This window comes from Protopterus annectens, chromosome 2.part1, assembly GCF_019279795.1.
Source record: "Protopterus annectens isolate FY-2018-M chromosome 2.part1, PAN1.0, whole genome shotgun sequence".
In the NCBI taxonomy this organism is placed as follows: domain Eukaryota; kingdom Metazoa; phylum Chordata; order Ceratodontiformes; family Protopteridae; genus Protopterus; species Protopterus annectens.
In genome coordinates this window covers 51,045,088-51,058,728 of record NC_056729.1, presented here as the reverse complement: position 1 = coordinate 51,058,728, position 13,641 = coordinate 51,045,088, and the positions used below count along the sequence as shown (strand labels likewise).

Here is a 13,641-nt window from a genome sequence, read left to right as displayed (position 1 = left end):
AACCCTCTTTCCAGGAGGCTTTGGATGCTTCAGACCAGGCATCCAAGTCTTTGAAGGGGTCGAAGACGTCGGAGCCAAAGTCATCGGCTCCGAGCTCTTCGAGTGTAGTTAGATCACCGGTTCCACAGACTTCGGGGCCGAGTGTTCAGCTATTGGCAGTTTCCGAGCCTCGAGTCTTGGAACCGGTGACGGAGCTCCCCCCTCCGACTCTGTTGAGGTCGGCTCCGTCTTCGATCCCTTCGACTCGTTCTTCTAGAGCCCTTTCCGACACCGACGTGGACCGTGTGGTGCAGAAGCTTATGGAGCATACGGCCTTGTCCAAACTTATTTCGGTCTCCTCTCAGTTGATGTCGAGACTTGAAGGCCTGCCACTATCTCCATCTGTTCCTCCTCCGAGACCTGTTCTGTCTTCGGAGCCGGAAGAAGCTGACCTGATGATTGTGGAGCCCTCGGTGCCTGAACCGTCCTTTTCTCGGTCGGTACCGTTTACCTCGACTCCATCCGATCCGGTACCGGAGTCTCGGGCCCGAAGGTCTGTCCTTGGAACGGGAACCGAGAGTCGGACCGATGTTTCGGTTCCGACTCTCCCTCTCGGAGCCTCGGCACGGATCGATTCGGTTCCGTCCTCGGGGTCGGTGCCTTCGGTTCCTGTTTTGGGTATTCTGCCCATTTCTTGGGAACCGGGGGATACCTCGACTCGGGGCCCGGGGGCCTTCGACCTCATGAGGAAGGTGTTGTCTACCCAGACAACCACATCAGCAGGTACAGCTTCTCCTCCCCGCAAAGGACCGTTATCCTCCTCTGCACCCACGGCCACGTCAAGCGTCGGGCACCAGTGTCTCAGCCACCCCTGGAGGGTGCCCCCTCTTCCTCGGAGGCTTCTTCGGATGCTCCCCACGAAGAAGTTCCTAGGAAAAGACTGTGTAAGAGGAGACACTTGGATTCTCCACAAGAATCCTTAACATCTGATACTGACTTAGATGAGTCAGAAGGGTCCCCTAAGTCACCTTCAGAGGATGTCTCTTTTGCTGACATCTTGGAGATCCTTAAGCAGAGAGGTGACTGGCAAGCCCTCCCCCCTTCTGAGGATGAGTCAGTTTTGCTGAAGGCATTTGGTGCCCGTCCTTCCTCCTCCTGGGTCACTCCGCCCTTTGATGAGTTAATGGAATTAATTGCTCGAGGGCGTGGGAGACCCCTGACACAGTGGAACCTGTCCCTAGGAAGCCAAATAAGTACATCACGGCACCACAGGACAAAGCTTACCTTACCAAAGGGGTTCCAGTAGACGCCATGGTGGTGGCAGCAGCCACGAAAAAGGAGATGTCGGAGTCTTCCTCATCTGTCCATCCGCCTAACAAAGATTCTAGGACCATGGACAGATATGGGAAGCGCATTTTCAGTTCAGCGGCTTTCTCTATGCGTTCCCTGAACTATTTGACCCATTTTACTCGTTTACAGAGGGATCTAGTCAAAGAGTTGGGAGATACCCTCCAGGGTGCAACAGATGCTGCTGTCTCGAAAAAGTTACAGCGCAGCTCAACACCCTTACGTCTATTGTGAACTTCGTCCATGAGGCTGATATCCTATGCAGCCGAAGGATCGAGTAGGGCAGCGGCTTCAGCGATTGCTCTTCGTAGGCAATCCTGGATGCGCTTATGTTCGTTTGCGGAAGCCTTTAAGTCTTCCTTTACTAACGCCCCATTTGATGGAGCCACACTTTTTGGCCCTAAAGTAAAGGAGACCCTTACCCGGTGTGAACAGGAGGGAAAGACTCTGTCTGCTGTCGGAGTCCGTTTTTCCACCCCTTCCAGACCGTACCCCAAAGGGCAACGTGGTGGGAAAATGTGGTTCCGAAAACCCCAAAGATCTTTTCCAGACACACAGGGTGATGCCCCCTCTAGAGGCAGAGGGGGGGGCAGAGGTGGAAGACGCCGCCCTGGCGGCAGAGGGGGTCCGCAAAACCAAGGTGACAGGGATAACCTCCCTGGCAAACCTTTTCAGCACTCCTGAGAGGAGGCCCGACTGTCCTGCTCTGGAGGCAGTCGGGGGTCGCTTAGCTTTATACCCTCAGGCCTGGCAAAACCTTTCTTCGGACAATTGGGTAAAAAGCGTCGTTACCAGAGGTTACAAAATCCCATTCCTATCCACCCCCATTCCAAAGAAAAAAATCCCAGATGTACCACCCCATCTGCGAGAACCAGCAGCTACAGAAATTTCAAAGCTGCTAAGAAAAAGTCATCCAACCAGTCCCAGCGGACCAAATAGGATTCGGAACTTACTCAAGGTTCTTTTTAGTTCCAAAGAAAACAGGGGACTGGAGGCCAATTCTGGACCTAAGTCATCTCAACACCTTTGTCAAGAAGGAAAAGTTCCGAATGGTCACGCTTCAATCGATCCTTCCATTCTTACGGAAGGACGACTTGATGTGCTCAATAGATCTGAAGGACGCATACTACCACATCAAGATGGCCAGGGCGTCCAGAGATCATTTGCGCTTCCGGCTGGGAGCCAGTCACTATCAGTTTCGAGCCCTGCCCTTTGGCCTGACCACAGCCCCCAGGGTCTTCACCAAATGCATGGCAGTGGTAGCGTCTCATCTGAGGTGCCTAGGATTCCAGGTGTTTCCGTATCTGGACGACTGGCTCCTGTCTGCCACCACCAGGCGTCAACTGATTCAAGCCAGGGATTACTGCCTACAACTTTGTACACACCTTGGCATTTCAGTAAATTTCGAAAAATCTTTGCTACAGCCATCACAGCATATCTTATTTATAGGAGCGGAATTGGATACGCGTCAGTTAATTCTAAAACTTCCGTCAGAAAGAATAGTAGCACTTCAGTTCAACATTTCCCTTCTGCTGTCGTCCAGAAAATCCCCAGCAAAAATTGTTCTGAAAGTTTTGGGTCTCATGGCAGCTTCTCTCATAGCAATACCACTGGGAAGACTGCACATGAGAGTGCTACAATGGCTTCTATTTGCACAATGGTCATTCCAACATCTTCCACTGACTCACGAAATTCTGATAACGAAAACATGCAAATCACACCTAATGTGGTGGTTACAGACTTGCAACCTATCCGGCGGAAGACCATTTGTGCTACCCACGCCGTCAGCGACGATAACCACGGACGCTTCCCTGATAGGGTGGGGGGGCATCTTTCAGGGACAGACAGTCCAAGGCGAATGGACCAATCTAGAGTACAATCTGCACATCAATGTTCTGGAGTTGAGGGCAGTGTTTTTGGCGTTGCAACACTTTGCTCCCCTTCTTCCTCCAGGGACCATTGCAGTTCAGACAGACAACATGTCCGTAGTCTGGTACATAAACAAGCAAGGGGGAACCAAGTCCTACCAACTATGCAGAGAGGCCATGAGAATTTGGCAATGGGCAGAGTCCACCGGTCGCTTTCTGATCGCAACGCACATCCCGGGGTCATCCAACGTCATAGCCGACAGGCTGAGCAGGGCAATATTAATGCCTCACGAGTGGTCCCTCAAACAGTCAGTTGCGGAACAGATTTTTCGCAAATGGGGCCAGCCTACCTGCGATCTGTTTGCGTCTCCAATGAACGCCAAATGCAGGAGCTACTTTGCCCTATTACCCCCTCCAGGGGAAGTCCCAAGGGACGCGCTGGTGCACGATTGGCCCCTGGGTCTCCTTTATGCCTTTCCTCCATTTCCCCTGATTGCAAAGTTTCTGCAGAAAGCAAACAACCTTCAGAGGACTATAATTCTCATTGCTCCGTTCTGGCCTCGTCAAATTTGGTTCCCCTTTCTCTTGCAGCACCGCGTTGGGGACCTTGGATGCTGGACCCAGAGCCAGATCTACTGACTCACTCGTCAGGAGTTCCTCACCCATCCTGGAATCTCTCCATCTGGCAGCTTGGCTGCTCCGCTTCCTTAGCCAGGTCAATTCCCTTACTGCGGTTCAGGATATATTGGTAGCTTCTCATAAAGTTTCTACCATAAAGACTTATACTAGTAAATGGAAACGTTTTGTCTTTTGGGCGGAGTCACATCAGTTGGACCCTGTTACAGCTCCGTTGAATAAGGTCTTAGAATTTCTAACCGAATTATTTCAGGAAGGAGCTTCTCCGGCTACCTTGAGAGTACAGTTAGCTGCCATTTCTAGCTATCATATAGAAGAATGTGGTGCGCCTATTATGGCTCACAGACTCTGTAAAGCCTTTTAAAAGGTTCTTTTCATATCAGACCACCAGTCAGAAGCCCGACATCACCGTGGAATTTAAATTTACTGCTCTCTAAATTGATGCTACCACCCTTTGAACCAGCTTCGAGTTGCACTTTGAAATTTTTGTCATGGAAAACATTATTCCTAGTGGCTATTACATCGGCTAGACTGGTGTCTGAGCTGCAGGCTCTTTCGGTCAAACATCCCTATTTAATTTTTCATTCGACAGAGTATCCCTACGCACTAATCCATCCTTTCTTCCCAAAGTTTGTTCTACTGGTAATATTAACCAGTCCATTGAATTACCCACCTTCTTTAAAGACCACTCTAATAAATTAGAGTATATGTTGCACAAACTGGACGTCCATAGACAACTCAGATTTTATTTGGATAGAACAAAAGATCACAGAAAATCTGATCAGCTATTTATAGCTTTTGCTGACAGCAGAAAGGGTCTTGCAGTTCTGAAACGAACACTTTCTAAGTGGCTAACTGATTGTATCATTTATGTTTATGAAAATTCTGATCAAACATTATCAGCAAAACCCAGAGGACATTCTACCAGATCAATTTCTACATCTTTGGCTCATGCAGCTCGTCTACCTTTAGACATCATTTGTGCGGCTGCTACTTGGGCTAAACCACATACTTTTATTTCTCATTACAAAGTGGACAGGGTTTCTAGGGATAGGGCAACCTTTGGTTCCACTGTGCTCAAGAACGTTCTCCCTTGAGTTCCTCAGGATCATGGAGCTAGGGACGCTACCCATGTGTAAGAACAAAGGCGAGATTGAACACTCTCACATAAAGAAGTTATGTCCTTACCATAACGTTCCATGTGGAGTGTTCATCTCGCCTTGGTTATTACACTCCCACCCTTCCCACCCTTAGGAAGAACGTTCGATTTGGTGCCTGGTCTGGAATATTCTCCTTCTGCTGTTGCAGTGTTGGTATTACTATCATACCTTTGGTATGTTGTATATAGGTAATTATGTATATAGTTTGGTGTGTATGCGTGATTGTTGCCTGGTTTGCTTGCAAACTAGATCTGAGGTAAAGGCAGAGGGGGATTGTGGGTATTACATGTCCTCGAGCTTCTTCTCGATGCAGAGCTTGCAGTCGGCCGGCACGGAGCCGAGGATCGGCTCCGAACCCATGTGTAAGAACAAAGGCGAGATGAACACTCCACATGGAACGTTATGGTAAGGACATAACTTCTTTTTTCTATTTCTACTGGGGTGCAAATATCTTTGCATGATATTTTCCCACCTGTTGTATTGGTAGCTACACCCTTGATTTGTTACACCATAGCAAACTACACTTCATCTAAACCATATGTTGTGAACATGGCCAGGATTTACAACACTAGGGCAGTCACTCTTTTCTGAAGGGGAAATGAGCTTTCATTTTGTAACAGTGGATTATGAGTGTATCATATATTCTATACATTACTAGTATGGTGTTTTGGTGTTTTGTGTTTTTTCACATCCTAAGTGTCTCACCAGCTAGCTACTGTGTACAGTAAGAAAAGAAACCTAGGGCCACCAATGATGGTATTATCCTAAAGCTTGCATGACAGAAGGCAAAACTGTCACAGATTCTCATCTTCTAAGTTGTACAGCTCTGGAGATATTACAAGATACTTGTATGATACATTATGGAAAATACGATTTTTCATATTTCTGTAAGTTTAAAATCAGGTAGTGTGTTATTAATTGCAGATTTCATAGTCCAGTAAAATAGGTCTGGCTTGTATGGCTACTGAACTTTTTGAATAGTACAAACATAAATATTGTAATATCTGATCAATATAGACTCAGGCAATCTGAATGTGTTACCAGCCTCCATAAGATTTTTACTGTGTCTACTTTAATGAACAAGGTGTTCTACACATCCTGTATTTCTTTGTCAATGAGTTCCCCAGTATTCAGAGATATATACCCTACTGTACTACAGTAAACTTATAGGTATCGTAACATTTTGTTAATTGTGGTTGTGGATAAAAATTTGCAGCATTGTGGCTTTCAGAAAACAAAGCCTTGTTTAGCCTTCAAGGAATGTAAGGGTCAAGTAGAATTTCCTTGTGATATCGTGGGTATTGTACAAGTGCATGTATGTTCTAGCTCAATTATGCAGTATATCAGGCTATAACTAAGCAAGTTTATTGGGAAAGACTAAGTGGAAAAATGTTGTACGTGTACATTTTAGATCATTTTAAAGCTCACATAATTGTAAGGTTGATTTTAAAATGGTTAAATAACATATTGTCAGACTTATCTTTAACTGCTTTCTGTTTTCAGACGTTCACAACAAAAAATGCAGAAAGTTTCTAATGTTTCTTTCCTCGCCATGTTTACCATGTACCTTCTGACTGCCTTATTTGGTTACCTGACATTCTATGGTAAGTGAAAAGTTGAATTTTCTGTTCAAAAATTTAGTAAGCCATTAACACATTTACTTTAAAGCATTTATTGGAGAATTGTATGTGCATACAGTGGAATAGTGAGTGGCATTGCCTCTTCACAACAAGATGTTATCCTGTTCAGATCATGGATGAGGTGCCTTTCTATGCAAAATAACTTACAGCACTACCTTGCACATTTTTTTACTGCTGTGATAAGGCCCAGCTACCCCACAACCCTGGAAAATATAAAGTGAGTTATTAGAAGCTGGATGGATGAATGTTACTTTGTTTTTCATTGATTTAACATATGTGCAAGTTAAGGAGTCAAATGTATGCCAGTCAGCCAAGACCATCTTATTCATGTGTGTTAACCCTAACCCTACACATTCTGTTACTAAAACCCTTTCCCAAACAGTACTACTACACAAGACAAAAGAACACAGATAACACAAAACATGCATAACACTGATTCTGTCCCATAAACTAACCCTTACTCTAACCCCAACCAGCGAACACCTGCATATTCACAACTGCTATAACACAGTCTTGCACATCTTCACAGTCACCACTTTTTCAGTCAAACATTAATTTTCCTGCACACTCCTGCTTACCTACACTGTTGTTGAGTCTTTCGGCTTTTTCCGGTTAGGGGTCGCCACAGCGGAACTCCAGTCCGCTAATGATTGGCAATAGATTTTTACGTGCCGAGTTGCCAACCCTGACGCACAACCTTCAATGAAGGTACGCCCATTCACACATGTCTCCACGCAGAAGATGCTGTAGCTGAGAATCGAACCGGACATCTTCTTACTGTGAGGCGACAACGCTACCGCAGCACCACCACCGCGGATTTGCTTACCTACACTGTATACAACTAAATTCAGCCATATGTGATTCACACAAATGAGCATTCACTCATTTGTGCATTCTGTCCTTTTCACAAACAAAACTCTTTTCAAACAGATGTGCATATAATCATTTGTGTGTATCATGTGTAATATAAAATGTTACCCCTATACTAAGTATCATGACAGTGTTATTGTTTGTTCAAAACAAAAAGTTGCATACTTTCCAAAGAAACTGTTTCTCTAGGATTCATTATTTTGTTAAATGGCAGCTATAAATTTCAAGCATTTACAGAAACAGGTTATGGCTTTCTAGTGCAAGAAGCCTAGAAATTTGTGTATGGGACATGAAGTTGATAACCATATCCTTAAATGCAAGTACTGCTCGTTTTATGCTGATTTTCCATGATTATTTAAAGTTAAGCACAGAGGAAAATACATAAAATAAACTTGTAGCATCTAGTGGTTTGATGTTTTGTGCCATAAAATTAAAGCTCTCAGAAAAGCTAATTTCTCTATATCATAGTAGCTTGTTACATGGAAGCATTAAACTAAGCATTGGATATATTGTACAAGTGAAGAGGAACACTCAGCAGTGAATTATTTCAATTGGAACAAGACAGTGAACTCATATCCAAGAGTGTATTAAATTACATGACAGTACGTGAATATAAAAGATTATATATATTGACTAGTACCCAGATGCATTACTTTCGTATGAGAAATTACTTATAATGTATCAGTATATTGATAGCACACTAAATTGCAATTATCTACAAGTCAAAGTTTTTCACTGACTTCATGAATGGATGTTTTCTGGAGTTGCTGCAGAAGAACCAGCATGAGCAGAAGCACTGGATGCCATTCAGCTCTGATATTTCTTTCTAAGGAATAAAAGGATATACAGTAGTTGACAAAAATGGAGAGCTGCAGTTCTCTGAATATCAATATGCATTGAAGTAACGCTGCCACCATTTTTTAGTATCTTGCACTGTAGCCAGCCACATTATTGGTGCTGAAGATAGGCAGTCCAAAGTAATCATATTGCAGTTAATGTGTCTCCAGTGCTGAGTAGCATTTGTGAAATTTGTAGCTTTATGGGCAAAAATGTTGAATTTATGTGGCAAATATGATCTTGATAAATGCTGTATGTTTTACCCCAGAGTGTTGGCTTCTATACTTGTGAAAGCAAAATGGTGAATATCATGCAGTAATTTGCTGTGGAGGCATCTTTTTCATTGTACTCTAAATAGGGCATTTTATGGTCTAGAGTAAGGTTTAGGGCACTTCAGCTATATACATACAAACTTACACACACACACACACACACACACACACACACACACACACACACACACACACGCGCGTAGAGGTTGGCTAACATTACCATTGACAACAGTTTAGTTGACCCCTAATCTCTGAATGCAAAGTAACCAACATTGCTAACTACAATAGCGAATTCCACCATTTACAGCACATCAAAAGATTTGTATTTTTTCTGCATACAGCCCCACAGCATTGTCCTGTGCAAACACAATTCCACTGCAAAAATCTGTATGCTCCCAGTAAAAAAATGTGAACTCCCATATATACCAACTCTGAGATCACACAGCATTAGGGAAAAGGAGAATCTGTGTAATCTCAAATGTTATACAGTTTTGCAGTGTTTCATATACACAATTGAGAATAACACCAACTAGCAAAATCAGATCATTAGCAAAACATTGTTGACCAATATAGCATTTGACTAGTGGTCAATCAAAACACATACTTCATTCAGTTGTCTCCCAATTTGTTTATATAAGTTTATTTGTGTTAATTTAGCACTTTCATCCCCCTCAAGCAAGACTTCATCTGAATAAAAACACAGTGAAAAAAAGTTTAAATATGCTCCAGCACAACACCAAACAATAAACTTCACCAATAAGTGAAAAATTCAAATGATTCAAGTACCATACATATTGAAAACGCCAACAAAGGAACAGAAGGCTCAGCCGTTGCAAAAAAGATACCACAAAGTAGATGCAAATTAGCACTTTCTTCCACTTTATTATAAAATGTGAACTTCGTCAGAAAAACGGGAACTCTCCATGTTCCCATTTTTATACAAGAAAAACAGGAAATGATGTAACATAATGAGTGAATGGATTCACAATGAATATCCCCAAAAAATTAATTAATTAATATATGTTGTTTAACCTAAGTTGCATAAACATGTCATAGTACATCAATAAAACAATCCAAAATGTAGCTTTGTTTGCTCCTAATGGACAATATAAAAGTAGTATGAAAATAAAAACTGCTAAAAATGCAATGCGACTATTTATGTAGATACACACTTATGCTTGCATATCTAATAATTCTAAAATGTGATGATTCACCCCTACATGTGAACCTTTCATGAATGTAACCATACAAAAACCATATGAAACCTTGAAATATTATGATAACAAAAATACAAATGCAAAAATATTAAATGTACTTAAATGTATGTGCATGAGTAATATATGCATATTGCTGAATGAATAAATAAATAAACTACTGACATACCTTTGTGAATGTGTATTAATACAATATTGAATCATGAATTAATGAAAAATGAATTCATTGATTTTTTATGAAACTAAATATAATTATGTAGATGTCATAAATTTTGTGACAAATCATGAATTTTTAAAAAATCATAAATTTTTAAAAAAATATGAACATTTGATCGTCAAATACCTCATCTAATCATGAACATTGTATTTCTAAAATTACTAACTCTTAACAACGCTCAAAAGACAAATAAATGATAATAATGAATGGATGAAATACTTAATAATAGTGAATGAATAAAATATATTTGATATATTATTCTACCTATACAGTAAAAAACATTTGATGTTTATAGTGTCGTTTAACCCTGGGGGTAAATCAGCCCCTAATAATAACTGCCACAACGTCTCTCTTTGCTCTAATTTGTTGTTGATGTCTCCCATCAACATATCTTTATCTATTAGATCCAAAAAAAAAAATTCAAACTTTTTGAAATCATCACAAATTAAAGCATGTCTTGCCAAAGAATTGTTGGTATCTTTGTTTTTGATTGCCAAGACATGTTCATAAATACGTCTTTTCAAAACTCTTATCGTTTTACCAATGTAATAACAACCACATGTAACGCACATCGCCAAATATACCACATGGTCACTGTTACAATTGTGATATTTGTGTGCCCAAAAAGTTCTATTTAGATGTTTTAGTGTCACAAATGAGGTGTTGCTAATGTAACGACACTGCTTGCAGTCCTTACATGAAAAGGTTCCTTTTTTGTTACTTACTGCTCTGGTAGTTGTCTCTCTACTATGACTATTGTATTCTAATATCTTCTTCACATTTGTCACATTTCTATAAGTGAATCTTGGTGTTAAACCCAGACTTAACATAAGATCTCTATTCCCTAATATTATCCTCCAATTTTTCTCTATGATATCCCTAATATGAAACAATTCATTAGACAAAGGCAACGGAAATATAGTGCAAAAATCCCTTGTTTCTGAAGTCACTGTGTGATGTACAGTGTCTCCTGTCAAAAACTCATTGTTTTTGATCAACAAAATGGGTTTTGCTACTCCTTGTCTCAGATTAGTTACTTCTCTTTCCAATTTTTTCAACTATTTGAGTTGATATCCTCTTTCAAGGAACAATTTCCTAAGTAGCAATAAATCCTTGTAATATATTTCATTATCCGATGTTAGCCTACTTAGCCTTATCATTTGCCCTTTTATTACGTTTTTCTTCATATGTTCAGGGTGTAGACTTTCTTTGTGGAGATACTGATTTGTGAAACAAGGTTTCCGATATATCTTACTATGCAAAGAATGATTTGTACAATCCAGATATAGTGTGAGGTCTAAAAAATCTATTTCCTTCCCAAAACCACTAATTTTGAATGTTAGGAAGCTTGTTGTTTTATTTAGATCCTCCACCATTTTCTCAAATTCAGTTTTGTCCCCTCCCCATACAAAGAACAAATCATCTATGTATCTGACATAAAGTAGAACTTTGTCAAAACTATTGTGTGCTTTTAGATGTTCATGCTCCCAATTTGACATAACAATGTTAGCGAATGCTGGGGCAACTCTGGCTCCCATTGCTACTCCAGATATTTGTTTGTAATACTCTTTGTTAAATACAAAAAAATTATTATCAAGAACTATTTCCATGAGTGAACATATTGTGTTAACCTTAAAACTGCTCACGTTCGACTTTGAAGCTAAATAGAGTCTCATACCCTCTACACCCTCTTCTTGGTTAATAGAAGTGTAGAGACTCTTAACATCCAGCGTTGCAAAGTGAACCTGATTGTAAGAAAAATCACTTTTTGCTAGAATTTCTAACAAATGCCATGAATCCCTTAAAAAGTGTTCTGCTTTTTGTGCTATTGGATTCAGAATGCTGTCTAGCCAAATAGAGATATTTTCTGTTTTGGAGTTTTTTGCTGACACTATAGGTCTAAATGTCAGATCATCTGTACCATAATGTACTTTTGGTATCCCAAAAAAACTCCCTATTTTTGGATGTTCGGTTAACATGAAGTCATAATCTTCCTTGTCTAGTTCTTCCTGACAAAACATGTCAAATAGGGAGGTGTTAACCCTCCTATAACAGTTTAAAATAAATTCAAGACTGACTCTACAATAGTTGTTCCTATCTTCCAACAATGTATTTATAGCCTTATTGTAATCAGATGTATTCATTATTATTATCTTACCCCCTTTGTCTGCTTTCATAACCCTAATATCTTTAGTCTTAGAAAGATATTCTAAAGCCTCACGTTCCAAAGATGTCAAATTATCTTCTTTTTCTATATTTACCAATTGTCTAAATTCAGTTTCACAAATCTTCTGGAACACTTGAAGTGTGTTGACTAAAGGGGGGTTGTAAGTACTAGGTCTTTTAAGTGTATTTTCCTTAGTGGAAAAAGGCATGTTGACATCCTTCATACTATATTTTAGATTTAATTTACGCAAAAAAATCCTAAATTCTACCAACAATTTCCCTATTTCCACTTTGTTGGAAGGAATAAAATTAAAACCCTTCCTTAAAAGATTGTTGCATGAATCAGAAAGGTGAGTGTCACTTAAATTTACTATAGTCATGGAATAGTCATTATTGTCAAAATGTGTTGTTACCACTTCCTTTTGTTCTTCCCTTTCTGTTTGCCCTTGTACTGGGTAGAATTGAACCACCTGGTAGTCTTTTTGGTTTGTCCTTGATTCACCCGAAAAGGGGTATTCTGTTTATTGTTAGAAACTAACACGTCTGCAAAACTGGTAGTGGCGATGTTTCCCATATTGTTGGTATCGTTGCTCATGGTGGCCGTGTGGTTATCCACAATCTGCCCTCCGTTAGGACATAAATTGTTATTGTCAATGGAATTCTCAGATACACCATTGTCCTTCCCATTAGTATTTGTTTCCACAAATTTAGAAAATTTGGAGGTAGAATCAACCTCTCTCCTGTTACTGTTATTGTTCTCAGCAGTAACGTTTCCTTCACTATATGTGCTTATGTACGCTTCGTTGTTGTTATATGCGTAGATGTCCCTTCGCATCTTGTTCTGTTTCCTAATAGTAATTGTTGCCTTATGTCTATCTGTTTTAGCCTCTATACTATTGTATAGTGGCAAAAATTGAGAAAAACAAGTGAACTGTTTTATTTTCTCATCTGTTGTTTTAATCTCGTCAGTAAGTTTAAGCAACACAATTCGGAAACTTGGCGGTCCTTAAACCCTGGGGTACAATATTGCATGAGATACACTCGTTCAAGTATTGTACCTCTAAACGCAATGTAGTCAACCTAATAACCAACCTTTCCAAATCAAAAACAGCTTTCTTGCATGCTTGTGTATTATCGCTGTTTGTGCTATTTACTGCATTGAAAAGTGGCAGTGCTTGAATATTTTTGAAAGGATTTTCGGTTTCCGAACAAACACATCCCCACACATTACCCGTAAATCTGGTAGAACTGCCAGTGTTAAAGCCGGTAACTGGAATTGTATCTATAATGTCATTGTTATTTACGCCAGTTATTAAAGTCTGTTGGTTACCTTGTGGAGTAGATTTTTCTACCCCTCCAGATGGTTTTGTGACCGTTGCGCTGGACAATATAAAAGTAGTATGAAAATAAAAACTGCTAAAAATGCAATGCGACT

At 40.5% G+C, this 13,641-nt stretch overlaps 1 protein-coding gene across 1 annotated transcript in view; it reads left to right on the top strand.

Annotated features, from left to right (window-relative positions):
* The window catches only part of SLC38A1 (solute carrier family 38 member 1), an 830,305-nt gene that overhangs the window by 720,234 nt on the left and 96,430 nt on the right, over window positions 1-13,641 (top strand). The window contains exon 12 of the mRNA XM_044062017.1: window positions 6,494-6,594. Coding sequence (XP_043917952.1) covers window positions 6,494-6,594 — 101 coding nt within the window. The remainder of the gene's footprint in view (window positions 1-6,493; window positions 6,595-13,641) is intronic.